We start from the raw sequence: 15,788 nt of genomic DNA on the forward strand, positions 1-15,788 counted from the left end.
CTTTGAGATAATTCTTGACCATGATCTCTTCAAGTATTTCTTCTGCTGTATTTTCTCTCTTCTCCTTATGTGATTCCAGTCAGCTGTCTTATATCATCCCACAGCTCTTGTGGGCTCCATTCTTTCTTTTCATTCTTTTTTCCTTTGTGTTTCACTTTGGATCCTTCATAGCAGTGCATCTTTCTTTCAGTTCACTGATTCTCCCCACAGCTGTGTAATTTACTGGTAAGTCCGTCAAAGGAATGCTTCATTTCTTTTTAATTTTATTTTTATTTTATATTGGAGTGTAGTTGATTTATAATATTGTGTTAGTTTCAGGTGTACAGCAAAGTGATTCAGATTTACATATATCCATTCTTTCTTAGATTCTTTTCCCATATTGGTTATTACAGAATATTGAGCAGAGTTCCCTGTGCTATGCAGTAGGTTCTTCTTTATTCTCTATTTTATATATAGTAGTGTGTATATGTTAATCCCAAATTCCTAATTCATCCCATCCTCCACCTTTCCCTTTTAATAACTTCAAGTTTTTTTTGAAGTCTGTGAGCCTGTTTTCAGTTTTAAACAAGTTTGTTTGTATCATTTTTTAGATTTCACATATAAATGACAATCATGTGGTATTTGTCTTTCTCTGCCTGACTTACTTCACTTAGTATGATAATCTCTTAGTATGATAATCTTCACTTAGTATGATAACCATCCATGTTGCTAGAAATGGCATTGTTTTATTTTTTATGGCTGAGTAGTATTCCATTGTATATATGTACCACATCTTTTTTTAGATTATTTTATTTTAATTGGAGGTTAATTACAATGTTGTGGTTTTCACCACACATTGACATGCAGCAGCCACAGGTGCACATGTGTCCCCCCATCCTGAACCCCCTCCCACCTCCCTCCCCACCCCATCCCTCTGGGTTGTCCCAGAGCACCAGCTCTGAGTGCCCTGCTTCAGGCATTGAACTTGCCCTGGTCATCTATTTTACATATGGTAATGTACATGTTTCAGTGCTCTTCTCTCGTATCATCCCACCCTCGCCTTCTCCCACATAGTCCAAAAGTCTGTTCCTTACATCTTTGTCTCTTTTGCTGTCTTGCATATAGGGTCATCATTACTGTCTTTCTAAATTCCGTATATATGAGTTTATATACTTTATTGGTATTCCATTGTATATATGTACCACACCTTCTTTATCCATTCATCTGTCAGTGGACCCTCAGGTTGGGAATGCTTCATTTTTGATAGTGTGGTCATCTTCTTGAGTGTTTCCATTTGACAGAAACTCCTTAACTTCTGATGCATGTTGTTCATCTGTTCTGCTGGACAGAATGTAGATGCTCTGCAGACACTGAGGGAAATATCCATACCTGGAAACGGGCATGCTTCTTCTTCCATCAGGCTGTAGATGTGGACAGACAAACCAGTTGAGTCCAGAGTTGATCCAGATTTCATTTTGTCTGCACCACAGGCTTCACCTCCCACTAGAGGGGACCGCATCGCCTTATGCTGAAGTGGGACCAGCAAGTCAGAGATTTTCCTTGGTTGGTGTGCTCTGCACTCAGCTCTCCCTGCACACTTGTAGCACAGAATTCAACTCTGACCAAGCTCCTGTGCCACCTCAGGAGTTGACCATAGCTGCTTCTTACACTAGGCTAGGTTCATGTGGGGATGAGGGGTCTTTCATTCTGGATCTGCTTCACTCTTAGGTCGTGTGTCTAGGCCTCAGACCTGGGGCTGTCTCAGGATCCATGCCTTTTCTACCATGGCAACTAACCTTGGCCTTGTGTCTGTGGTTGTGATCTAAAGTGGCCTTAGTATTCAGCAGCATGAAGTAGGATTTCAGTTTCCTGGTCAGAGATTGAAGTCAGGCCACGGCAGTGAGAATGCTGAATCCTAGTCCCCAGATCATGATGACCAATAGCCAGTGACAAGCCATTGGCCCGTTATCTTTGTAGAAATGAATTTCCACAAAGAGAAAGTGGTGAACAACTAAGTGGTGGTGGTTTAGTTGCTAAGTCGTGTCTGACCATTTGTGACCCCATGGACTGTAGCCCACCAGGCCCCTCTGTCCATGGGATTTCCCAGGCAATAATATTAGAGTGGGTTGCCATTTCCTTTTCCAAGGGATCTTCCTAACCCAGGGGTCGAACTCGAGTCGCCTGCATTGCAGGCATATTCTTTACCATCTGAGCCACCAGGGAAGCACCTAAATAAGTGTTTATTAGGAGGAAAAAGGAGTACGTGTGAATAGACTCACGGGTGAATTCAGAAAGTGTTACACCTTTTTTGGTAGTTTGGATCACTGTTCTGGGGCATTTCTTCTGGGGTTCCTCTAGCCAGTCTTCTTGCTTTGCCTGGCTCTGAGTCCATATTTGGTTTAAGTCAGGGTCCTCCCTGTGTATGTACCCTGTGTGTACATGCCTCTCTTAGCCAAGGTGGGCTCTAGTGAAGAGGACTGTGGGAAGGTTGACATTGCCTACTATGGGGTGGTAGCCCCTCCCTTTTGGCCCCCAAGGAGCCTTTCTGTGCATGTGTAGTTGGGAAGGTTTCCTTAATCTCAAGAATGAGGAATATGTGGTCTCTTATCTTTTATCCGGACAGGGCTCAGCTTCTCCTCCCTCCTGCTATTATCTTCATCTTGGAGTGTCTGTCCACAGGGGACAGACTCCAGCTGCTCCGTGTGGGGCTCCTCTGTCTCCTGCCTCAGTGGTAGATTTGAAGGTTCCTCATACATACAGGCAGCCTGCAACCCAGAAAGTAGGCATATTGTTCACATTTCCTGAGCCACTAGTGAGGTCTCCTAAACAAGCCTTTTTATCTCTCATATTGTTGGACTCTTGATTTGTTGGGATTGCATAATTTTGTGGTTCCCTTGTGTAATGGAAATGCAACACTGGGCCTGGTGCCTAGTAGGACATAAAAAATCTTTATTGGTTAACTGAGGAACCTAAATAGAAACATCCTGTTGACTGTCCAAAGGTCCCACTCTCATTTTGACTTGTTCCTATTTGACAGAAGAGGTCACTGCCTGACTCAGGAGTACAAAAGTATGCGTTTCTTTTAGAAGCTTCACTGGACAGAGTTGAGAAACATAGTCTTTAAGCAAAGCTATTATGATCTCTGACTGAAAATACACACACTCACACACCCCACCTCTGAGGGTCTAGAAAACTGAATTCTGATTCTGCCTCTCATTAGCTGTCTCTTAATATGCAGATTACCCACCAGATCTATTCCTCAGTTTATTTATCAAATGGGATTAATTATATGTATCTTACTTCAATAGATGGTTGTGAAGGTAAAATGAAATTACATAAGTAATTTAGAACACTTTCTAAGTGCTATAAAAATATAAAGTATTCCTCTAGGAAGGGTCAGAGAGGTGTAGAAAAAAGTGGGAGTTTGAATTTCAAGGCACCCTTTTGACATCTACACATCACCATAAGAGAGAGTCCATGAATATGGAAGAGAGCAAAATTAGAAATAGAGCTCTTCCTCTCACTAAAATTAGCCTACTTGTGATAAAGGTTAATTAAGTCCTTCTCCACCAGGCAAGGACACATTTTTAAAGGGAAATAGCATGTCAGCCCTGACTCGTGCTGGGGAGTGATGAGGTCTTCGTGTCATATCTCACTTTGAGCTCAGTAAGCTCTCCTGTTTCCTATAGACCTAACCTGATGTTCCATTTCCTGTCTCAGGCCTAGAATTCCTCCTCCGTGCTGCTTGATTCATTTATATACTTGTACTCAGACAACAGAGACAAGTTCAGTTCAGTTCAGTCGCTCAGTCATATCCAACTCTTTGTGACCCCATGAATCGCAGCACACCAGGCCTCCCTGTCCATCACCAACGCCCCGAGTTCACTCAGACTCACGTCCATCGAGTCAGTGATGCCATCCAGCCATCTCATCCTCTGCCGTCCCCTTCTCCTCCTGCCCCCAATCCCTCCCAGCATCAGGGTCTTTTCCAATGAGTCAACTCTTCGCATGAGGTGGCCAAAGTACTGGAGTTTCAGCTTTAGCATCATTCCCTCCAAAGAAATCCCAGGGCTGATCTCCTTTAGAATGGACTGGTTGGATCTCCTTGCAGTCCAAGGGACTCTCAAGAGTCTTCTCCAACACCACAGTTCAAAAGCATCAATTCTTCGGCGCTCAGCCTTCTTCACAGTCCAACTCTCACATCCATACATGACCACTGGAAAAACCATAGCCTTGACTAGACGGACCTTTGTTGGCAAAGTAATGTCTCTGCTAGAGACAAGTAAGACCATCAAAAAAGTCATCAGGAAGCTTCTTTCTGCCAACTTCATTCATACCCCAAATCATGTGCACCAAAGAGTGCCAAAGTATACACAAGGCACAACCTATATAGTTTTACTTCCTTTGCCTGGATTCAATCCCTGGATTGGAAAGAGCCCGTGGAGAAGGGAATGGCTACCCATTCCAGTATTCTTGCCTGGAGAATTCCATGGACAGAGGAGCCAGCAGGCTACAGTCCATGGAGTCACAGTCAGATACAACTGAGTGACTAACACTTGTCACCTGTTACACACCATTGAAACCTTCAACCACAAGCTGATGAGTCTAGAGCACAGGTCAACCAACTACTGCCTACAGGCCAAATCCAGCTTGCCAGCTGTTTTATAAATAAAGTTTTATTGGAACACAGTCACTCCCATTTCTGTGCCTATTGCATGGGGCTGCTTTATCACTCCAAAGGCAACACTGACAAATTGCAGTACAAGTGGTATGACCTGCACAGCCAGAAACATTTGATATCCGGCCCTTTGCAGAAAAGGTGTGTCTACCGCTTGGTCTAGAGCAATATTAGGCCTGTCCACTCCCCGCCAACATTACTAAGTCACATTTGGTTTATTCAGATCTCTTTCTCCTTCTTTGATTTAATGAACTAATTATTATGGAACTGATTTATGCAATAGCACCTAAGAAAAATGAGATAAAGAGTTGTTCAGATGTGAGAATGTATAATGTTATAAAGTATTTAACTAGGAAAGTTCATAGAAAATACGAAAAAAAAAAAGTAATAACACACCATAAGGATGCAGTCAGCCAACCAAATCTAAAATGTAGAAAACTCTACACAATAAACCACCCAGTTTTTCCAGAAAATACCTGGGCATGGAACATCAAAAGTGGAGTAGGACACTTGTGGAGATTCAAAGAAACTTAAGGTATATTTCAACCTAATGCAACTTGTGGATCTTCTTTTTGTTTAAACAGTCGATGTTTCTGTATTGATCTGTGTCCACACATCTCGCAAGCCCTCTTCTTCTAATATCCAAAGGTTCTTTTGGATTTTCTTTTTACTTTTTGAAAAAAAATTTGGCCACACAGCTTGCAGGATCTTAGTTCCCCAAACAGGGATCCAACCTGCACCCCCTGGAAGCACAGAGTCCTAACCACTGGACTGCCAGGGAAGTCCCAAGATGTGTATCTTCTATTTGAACAACTCTACTGAGATGATTTAAATATAGAAGAGATCTTGGTGTTTTGAAGGGATTATTTGTACTTATGTATAATGATATTGTGATTAGTTGTTCATAAATATCCTTATCTATTCAAGATAATTAAATTATGATATGGTATTTGTGGGTGAAATAATATGATACCTAGGATTTGCTTTCTACTCTCCAACTCCTTCAGTCAGAAAAATATAGTAGAGAATATAAAAGGAATAATATTGGCAAATGTTTGATGATTATTGAGCCAGAGTGTTGAGTACATTAAGCTCACTGTGGCTTTCTCTCAAACTTTGGTCTTTTTGAAAATTTTCACTATGAGATCTTTTTTTCAAAAGCATGAATTGAACCTGAGTCTCCTGCATTGCAGGCAGATTTTTTACCATCTGAGCCTCCAGGGAAGCCCATTAGTTTGAGTCATCTTTTAATTTGGATCCTGGTTTTGCTAGCTGTTTCTAATCTGTAGAATGGACATTGTGATTCAGATTATATGTGATATTGTGAGGATTATGAAAACTCATTGAGACAGTAAAAAGTTTAACACTGCATAATTCATAGGAAATGAATCAATACCTCGTAGCTATTATTTTGTATTTGCTATCACATGACAGGAATGTAAATACTTATGAGCCTAGTTCATTTATCATGTAATTGACTTCTGTGAATTACAGACCTTAAACCCATATTGTTGCCAATCAAGAAGAAGGAGCCAAAAGAGAAAATGTTTTCACTGTGTACACATATTTCCTTGACAGTCTGGAAACAGTCACAGAACCTGTCGCTATATGGAGGAAAACTGTGGTACCCAGGGGATCGTGATTGGAATGTCAGATTGTCCTGACAATACATCTGTCCTCAACAGTAGTTTTTTTGTTTGTTTGTTTGTTTTAATCAACATAGTCGTTTTCTGTGAAATTGCTAATAAGCGCCTGTGAACACTTTAAGCCCATTGTGCATGGGAAGCCCTGTGACTTTGTAGGACACTGACAGACTTCCCAGTTTGAATTACTCTCCTCTCTCCTTGACAGCTTGCACTCAGATGACCTAGAGCCGGTTCTGAGTAACATGACACCCCTTCCACTGCATCTCAGATGACTAATCCTCCATTTAGTCAACCATTCAGTAGCCAGCATGCATCATTCACATTTACAGGAAAACACATGGACTTAAAGGCACAGGATGTTAGAACAAAAACAATAACCATCCCATCAAACAAATGACATAAACTTGGGCCCTACCCCCACTGAGAGTGTCCCTTAAAATTCATCCCTTTGGGGGGGTCTCATTCTGAGTAAAATTGCCATCAGACAAAGATGTTGGGAAGCATTCTGTTCACAATGGATATTTAAAAAAAAAAAAAAAGAGAAATGTGAGATGTTGGAGAAGGCTGGGAAGAAATGTTTTGCTTGAACTCAAAATAATAACACTGTACTTTCTGTTTCTGTTCTTGCACAGAATGACATCACTCCTCTACATGTTGCATCAAAAAGAGGAAATGCCAACATGGTAAAACTATTGCTTGATCGAGGAGCTAAAATTGATGCCAAAACAAGGGTAAGGGTGCAACTTAGGTACTTGCTTATGCTTATTTTCAGGAAGCAGGTCTGCTTCTACTAATGCCTTTGTTGCTGGCTCAGCCCTGGCTTTGTTATTTCCTTTGTTGTCGTCTCTTAGAAAATGACTGCTAAGCTGATTCTTCTTATAATGAGATAATGATCCCCATTTATAAAGCTTTAATATACATTTAAATAGTACTGGGATTTAATTATAGAAACTAAGGTTTAGGTCCAGAGTTTTTGTTGAGTTAAATTTTTAAGTATTTAATCACTACTTGATACTGCAGACAGAGCTATTGGGCCAGTTTGATTATAAAACTGACATTTTATTTAAAAACAAATCTGTCTCCCTTTGCACACTGCTGGTGCAGCCACTATGGAAAACAGTATGGAGGTTCCTCCAAAAACTAAAAATAGAACCAGCATATGACCCAGCAGTCTACTTTGGTGTATACACCCCCAAACAATTGAAAGAAGTAATTGAAGCCATGTAATAGTCAAGAGGTGGAAGCAACCCAATATCCATAGATAGAAAATGGTTAAAGAAAATGAGTTATGTACATACAGTGGAATGTTATTCAGCCTTATAAGGAAATCCTGTCAATTCCCCAGTATGAATGAGTCTTGAGAACATTATGCTAAGTGACAGAAACCAGTCACAAAAGTACAAATACTGTGTGGTCCCACTTAAGGAGGTACCAACAGTAAACACATGGAAACAGAAATAGAATGGCGCTTGCTGGAGGCTTAGGGACGGGGAAATGGGGAGTTGTTGAGTGTCAGTATTATAAGATAAAGTTTTAGAGATGTTATACAACATGAATATAGCTAATACTACTTAACTGTGCATTTAAAAGTGGTTAGGAGAGTCAATTTTATATTGTGGGTTTTTTTAACCACAATTTAACAAATTTTTTCAACATAGGTCAGTCTAGGCAGGTGTTTTGCCATGTTAATTGTTTGGTGTGAGGCACTGTTGTGGGGAGGGGAAAGAAGTGAGACTTAGAATCAAGTTGGAATCCCAGAAGGTGAGCTTAGCTGGTTGGCTTAGTTTGACGAGGCGATGTAACCTTCTGCATGCAGTTTCTGTACCTGAAAATAAGATTAATGGCTTCCTTGAAGGCTTGTTGCAGTGCTCAAGCTAATGTTTGTAAACTGTATTGGCATAAAGTAGACCAGAAATAAATCCCAGCCGTTGCTAGTAGATGTACACCTCAGAGATATTGCAGCTTTGGTTCCCGACCACTGAGGTGAAGCAGTATTGCAAAAAGACAAGTCACAGGAATTTTTGGACTTCCTAATGTGTATAAAAGTTATGTTTATACCATATTATAGTCTATTGTGTAAAAGCATTATGTCTTTAAGAGTGTATATACTTTAAATTAAAAAGTACTTTATTGCTAAAAAAAAAAAAATCCTAACTAGTATTGGAGCCTTTAGCAAGTTATAATCTTTTTGCAATAGTAACATAAAAACCACTGGCCAGAGATCATCATAACAAATATAATAAGAAGAAAGTTTGAAATGTTGCAAGAAGCACAAAAATGTGACACAGACACAAAGTGAGGAAATGGTTGGAAAAATGGCCTTGCCTGATGAGGGTAGCCGCCAACCTTCAACTTGTAAAAAAAAAAAAAAAAGAGAGAGAGAAAAGCAGTATCTGCAAAGAGCAATAAAGCAATGCACAGTAAAATGAGGTGTGCCCGTATAATTCAGAGCTCCAGTTAACATTTAACTTCTGACCAGGGATTTTCTTGTTAAACATTTCATTTAAGAGCAAAATGTGCTCTTATAAATATCCTCCTCTCTAAGGGTTTTGCAGAGTTATCCCTGTCTTGTAATTGTATCTCCTGCAATCCTGTGGTTCCTCTTTCCAAGAATCCTGATATTTCTAAAACTGGTCCAGTAACCCTGACTTGGTTCCTGTAGTCCTTGATTCAGTACTTTATCTTTCACTGCATGTATTCACTCAAGCAATTAATGATTATTGAATGTCTACTGTGGGCCAGACTTGGCTAAGTCATGGAGAAAGCCCACAAGCCCCCTCCCCTGCCCTCATGAGGCTGATTGATCATTTGTCTGTTGTATACTCTGACTTGAAGATAGCCCAGCCCTGGGTATTTGATAGGAGACCAGACTTCTTTGTCTTAGTATTGTTGAACCTGAAAGTTTTATGCCTTGTGTGTAGCATAAAAGAAACAAGCTTTCTGGAGAGGGGAATGAAGGAAGATGAGGGTTTACCCGCTACAAGACTGTCTGACTGGGGAAGTAAATTGAAGCGAGGTCTTATTGCATTGACCTGACATTATTTGCTAAGAAGCCATCAGCAGTAGGCTAGACCTGTTGCTTTAAGTGGCAGGGGTGTTCTGCTGAGTACAGGAGCGGTTGCAAAAAAGAATAAGTTAGATAATCATCACTTAATGCCTCTTGGTTACCTGCAGAGGTAGAGAGTCATTTGTGAATACAGAAATTTTTGTGAAGAGTGAGGAGGGATACTGGAGCTGAGCAGAACAGAGAAACTTATATAGTTATACTTGGCTATCCAGCTGGATTTTAATGAAGTGTATGGATTAGAAATGACCATATTTCTCCCTCTCTTGATTTAGTCATCAATCACCAGAACAGCAAAATTGCTTGCCAGTAATTTTGCATCATTTATCAGACACTTACTTCTTCCATTTGGTACAACAGGAAGAGGACAGGGTATGTAGGAAATTCAGGTCCCATATTAAAGGGGCACGTGGTGTCACGGGGGAGGCTAGAATGAAACATACAAACGCTTCTGGACAAAAGCATCAGACATGCAGAATACGGGACATAAGCAAATTCAATATACACTTAAGCCTGTCTTATTTTAAACAAAATGTAGAGTCCTTTTCACCAGTCACTCGGTTTCAACGTGGAGTTGCTTTTCTCCAGTGTTACGTGAGTGCTGTGTGGATGTGAGGAAAACTTAGAGAAACAGAATGGTCATGCCTCTATTGTCATTCTCCTGTTGTTGTCCTGCTTGGGGTGGACGGGTGGTGTCACTTGAGAACAAACTGAATTCCTGGCAGACTGTATGGAAGAAAACATAGTACATACCCCCAATATGTCAACTATTTTGTGTTCTCCTCAAAGCTTCCCTTCTGTCTTGCTGAAATGACTGAGTAGTGACTCAAAGTGTCAGTGAAAAGGAGGGAGCCATAAAATTCAGAAAGCCCTAGGGACAAGCCTGAAAACGGAAAGCAATTTTTTTTTTATAAATACAAGTTTTAATGATTCAATCCAGTAGCTCTTTAGAAAATAAATATTGTTATCTACTCATCTCCTTCCTGCCAGATACTTCCTACTTGTGTAGCTACCTCGTTGCATCAACAGTCTGACCTGCTACACACCAATGCCCTAGATTTAGAGAGTTCACTCAGCACACTCCAAGGGACCCCCTCATTGGCTTGCTGTGTTCCGTGCGTGTGTTGCTAATCTGATAAAGGATTTGGTTCAAAAGTAGACTCTTACTGCCCTTTCAATCAGGAAAGTAAACTTGAATTGTAGTCAGAGTGATTTAGGTTGGGATCTGAGCAAGACCTGGCCAGCTGGAAAAGCAGGATGAGAGTGAATTTTTTCTACCCTGGTGCCTGATCTCTAGTCTTAAGTGTGACCAGCAAGTGAAATCATGACCCTAGGAAAGTTCATCCTCCTGAGTCTTAGTTTCCATCTCAGTACAGATGGTGAGTTGTTCCGATGACTTCACAGGCTTTCCCCACTGCTGGGGCACCGGATGTTGTAACTTTAAGAATAATTAGCTACAGTGAAAGTTGGGGTGGTGATATATGTTGGGGTGATGTGACCAAGATGGTGACGTATGAGACCCCAGCCCCCACCACCCACAAAGATCAACAATTAGACAAGGATACACTACAAAAAGAGCTCAGGGAGAGCTTAGGAGTCCAACTGCAGCAAGGACTTCCCTGGTGGTCCAGTGGCTAAGACTCCACGCTCTCAAATGCAGGGGGCCCAGGTTTGATCCCGGGTTAGGGAACTAGATTTCGCATGCAACAGTGAAGATCAAAGATCCCGCGTACTGCAGCTAAGACCTGACACAGCCAAATAAATAAATACTTTTTGTTTTTTTTAAGAAGAAGAAACTTAAGCAGCACAGTGGAACAAAACACCGGAAAATAACTCACAAAAAGCTAGCCTGCAGCATCTGATCCCCTGCTGCCGCTGCTGCTGCTGCTGCTAAGTCGCTTCAGTAGTGTCCGACTCTGTGCAACCCCATAGACGGCAGTCTACCAGGCTCCACTGTCCCTGGGATTCTCCAGGCAAGAACACTGGAGTGGGTTGCCATTTCCTTCTCCAATGCATGAAAGTGAAAAGTGAAAGTGAAGTCGCTCAGTCGTGTCCGACCCTCAGCAACCCCATGGACTGCAGCCTACCAGGCTCCTCCGTCCATGGGATTTTCTGATCCCCCGGGCCAGCGCTACTCAGGGCCAAGGGTGAGCCTCCCCAAGTAGGAAGAAGTTTTCCTCACCAAGAAAGAAAGAACGGAGTGAGCAGCCAGCCTCCCAGCCTTTCAGGAAACTGAGCTAAGGACCCATTTGGGTCTCACCCAACCAGAGGCTGGCAAAGCTGAGATGAATAGAGATGGGGAGGAGCAAGGAAACAGCAGGGGCTGGCAGCATCAGCCACGTGATGGGGATGACTGAGGCTCCCTGTGACCTGCTCTCAGACCCCAGCACCTTTCCCCCTGAAGTAGCCAAGAGCCAGCACAGCCGACACAGACCCCATGTAGATGTCACTGGTTTTTGTCCCGCGGATATTCTTGTTCGCGGACACCAGCTGTGTGAGCCCCTCCCTGCTCCTCACCTCCCACTGCCTTGCTGGGGCTCAGGATCCATACCAGCAGCCAGCCCAGACCTCTGTGGCCACACAAGTACACGAGAGCAGCCTAGAGCCCTGTGGGTCACCCACTTCTGTGCATGTGCTGGGGGCTGGCTCCTCCAGCTGTGCACTTGCACACTGCCGGCCGGACCCTCATCACAGGCTTCTACTGCTGTACTGTGCCTATGGCAAGATCCTTCAGTATGGAACGGCAAGCCAACAACCAAGGCCCTCACAACTGCCTGTGGGCCTGAACCTGGCTCTATTTCTAGTCACCGGCCTCCATCACTCAGCATGTGCACGCTCCCAACCAGACCCTCACGACCAACCTCCACTGCCATGCATGCTCCTGGGGAGACCCTGCAACCATAGTACACACCAGGGCCTCCACAGCTCCTGTGGGCCAGGCCTAGCCCTGTCTGCTGTCACTGACCTGCACCACCAGGCTCATTTGCAAGGAACCCCTCCAGCTGGGCACCTGCACGCCTCCAGCTTGATGGCCAACACCAGCCTCCACGGCAATGCACCCATGGTGAGACCTTGCAGCCACAGTAATGAATGCTGACAGCCAAGGGACCCCACAACTGCCAGCGTACCTGCAGTTGGCCGGGACCCGTGGCAGCTGGCCCTTGCCCCTAGCTGTTTGTGTAAGTCTGAAATGAGCATTTGCGACTGCATAAGCACCTGCAACTGGCCCCTGCAACCGAGTCTGTTTCCACCAGCAGCTTCAGCCGCCACCACTGCCTGCCAGGCCCTGAGCCCCTGCACCCGAGAGGCACTGAGGTCTCCAGTAGCCTTTGCAGCCACTGTGGTCAATGCTGTGCCCCCAGCAGCCTGAACAGATGAGACATCAGCCCCCAATCCTGTATCTGAGACCCTGCACTGCGAGATGCAAGGTTAGAGAATGTTCCCGCATGCTCCCACCATAGAAGAAAGTCCTTCCATACCAAAGTCAAGCCATAAAGTCTGAAAGAGATGACTGCTTCTGTAAATGCACAGCATCTATGCAAGGCTACAAGGATCAGGAAGGGATCGAGGGTAACATGACGTCACCAAAGGAACACGGTGAACTTTCACTAACTTTGCTGGACAAAGGATTCCAAACACATGTATACCTGTGGCAGATTCATTTCGATATTTGGCAAAACTAACACAATATTGTAAAGTTTAAAAGTAAAATAAAATTTAAAAAAATAAAGATGCACAGAGATCTACAAAAAACACAGGTAAGCAGTTTAACAAAATCAGGGGAAAAAAATACAAACTATTCAAGAAGTTCAATACAGAGATAGAAAACATAAAAAGACAACCAAATAAATTTTGGAGCTAAAAATAACAATGACTGTGATGACCTAGAGGGATTAGGATGGGAGAGGGGACAGAGGCGCTAGAGGGAGGAGATATATATATGTATTTATGACTGATTATGTTGTACAGCAGAAACCAATGCAACATTATAAAGCAATTATCCACCAATTAAAAAAAATTTTTTAACACAGTAATTGAACTGAAGAATTCAGTAGACAGCTTCAAGAATAGATTGGACCAAGTTGAAGAAATTGATCTATCCAGTTTGAAACTATCCAATCAGAGGAACAAAAGGAAAAAAGGAACGTAGAGAACCTACAGGACTTACAGGACACCATTAAGTGAGAAGAATCGGACTATCATGAGAGTCCCAGAAAAAGAGAAGCACTGAAACTTAATAATTTAGACTGCTACTCTGTGATATCTTTTAGATGTGGAATCTGAAAACATTGAGGTTTGGAAGGGAATGGAACAGAGAATGGAATGCTGGTTGCCAGGGGCTGAGAGGTAGGGGAAATGGGGTGATGTTGGTTAGATAGAACAGACTATCAGTTATAAGATGAATAAGCTCAAGTATATTGTGACTTCCCTGGTGGCTCAGACGGTAAAGCGTCTGTCTACAATGCGGGAGACCTGGGTTCGATCCCTATGTTGGGAAGATCCCCTAGAGAAGGAAATGGCAATCCACTCCAGTATTCTTGCCTGGAGAATCCCAGGGACAGAGCCTGGTAGGCTACAGTCCATGGGGTCGCAAAGAGTCGGACACGACTGAGCGGCTTCACTTTCACTTTCAGGCTCAAGTATCTAGGGTACAGCGTGGTGGCTACAGTTAACAGTACTGTATTGTACACACCGAAAGTTGCTATGACAGGAGAGCTTTAACAGTCTCTCCGTAACAATGACAACATAATTTAAGAGGTAATAGTGGAGGCAAATGTGGCGCGACATGTACAGCTATCAAGGCAAATGCTTCAATCTGATCTATATATAGCATCCTAATTTGTTCCTTTAAAGAAATGCATTGCTAAGAATGACTGCTTATGGTAGCTGCTATTTCCATGTAATTTCTGCTCTCTGCAAAGCTAGCATGTGTATTTGCATCCTTTCTAAAGGAAGAGACTTTGCAGTGGATGGTCTATTGTCGTTTTTATTTTCCTTCGCATCAGTTCACAGCCAAATCAGGGGCTCAGTATGGACCCTAAATTAGAACCAGTTTAAAACTAATTTAGCAACTTCTGAGTTTAAACCAATTTAAATTAGATTCTAAGTTAGAACCGGTTTAAAACTTTGTGGCAACCTCTGAGTTCTCCATCTCCTTTCACTGACTCTTATGAGGCAACTGTGCTTGTATGTAGTGCTCCAGAGACTATTCACGAGTTCCAGGTAGAGTCAGTAATAAAAATACTGCGGTTCCCAGACAACTGCTCTCACCATTCCTCCTCCAGCTTCCAGCCTTTCTAGCAAGGTACCACTGCCTGCCTCTCCATATAATCCCACTACTACAATATTACATCTAAAACTACACCTTGACCCTCGGAAACACACATTCATCTTAGTATCCATTAGCACTTAGTACTTCCTGGCACATACTAAATGTTTAATAAGTATTTGCTGAATATATTAGATACACTTCCTAATGTTACATTTGCCAAAATGTCTTACTTGATTTTATACTGGTCCTGTGTTAATAAGGATAGGGGGCTTCCCCTCTGGCTCAGCTGGTAAAGAATCCACCTGCAGTGTGGGAGACTTGGGTTCGATTCCTGGGTCAGGAAGATCCCCTGGAGAAGGGAAAGGCTACCCACTCCAGTATTCTGGCCTGGAGAATTCCATGGACTGTATAGTGCGTGGGGTCGCAAAGAGTCAGACATGACTGAGCGACTTTCACTTTGTGTTGATATAATTTTGCTCCCTGAAGTTAATGACATCCAACTGATTTATAAGAATAAAGAGATATTTGTGTGCAGGTAGATAAAGGGTTTTCAGAATATCTCAAATCTGTCAGTTGTTAAATTCTTACCAGTCTGGAAAGATGTCAGGAGACACTTAGATGTCCTGTAATTTTAGCCTGTCCTTTCCCAGAAATGCAGGCTTCCCTGGTGGCTCAGACAGTAAAGAATCTGCCTGCAATACAAGAGAACCTAGGTTGAATCCCTGAGTCGGGAAGATTCCCTGGACAAGGGAATGGCAGCCTACTCCAGTTTTCTTGCCATGAGAATTCCATGAACAGAAGAGTCTGGTGGGCTGCAGTCTATGGGGTTGCAAAGAGTCAGGCACAACTGAGCAACTAACACTTTTTTTCTTTCCCAGAAATGCAACTGGTTATATTTATCAGGTTAAATGTGAGAGAAAAATAAAATAAATATTGGTATTGAGTTTTGCTTTCCATTATATTTCCAGAAGTGTGATTGCCTTGATTAAGAATAAATTCTTAAACTATTAAATATTTCATAGTCATAAAATAGTGTCTATTGAAGAGATGTTATCTGACTTCTTATCAGAAACTCTGATCAGAAGACAACAGAACATCTTTAAGTTGCTGACTGAAAAGTATTTGCTAATCTAGAATTTATATCCAGTA

At 42.5% G+C, this 15,788-nt stretch overlaps 1 protein-coding gene across 50 annotated transcripts in view; it reads left to right on the top strand.

Moving 5' to 3' along the window:
* The window catches only part of ANK3 (ankyrin 3), a 759,198-nt gene that overhangs the window by 548,030 nt on the left and 195,380 nt on the right, over positions 1 to 15,788 (top strand). For all 50 annotated transcript variants that reach the window (XM_086382383.1, XM_086382396.1, XM_086382405.1 and 47 more), the window contains one exon: positions 6,936 to 7,034. In XM_086382383.1, coding sequence (XP_086238509.1) covers positions 6,936 to 7,034 — 99 coding nt within the window. The remainder of the gene's footprint in view (positions 1 to 6,935; positions 7,035 to 15,788) is intronic.

This window comes from Bos grunniens, chromosome 28 (genome assembly GCF_055505025.1).
Source record: "Bos grunniens cultivar Pamir isolate PY7600 chromosome 28, Bosgru_T2T1.0, whole genome shotgun sequence".
Classification (NCBI taxonomy): Eukaryota; Metazoa; Chordata; class Mammalia; order Artiodactyla; family Bovidae; genus Bos; species Bos grunniens.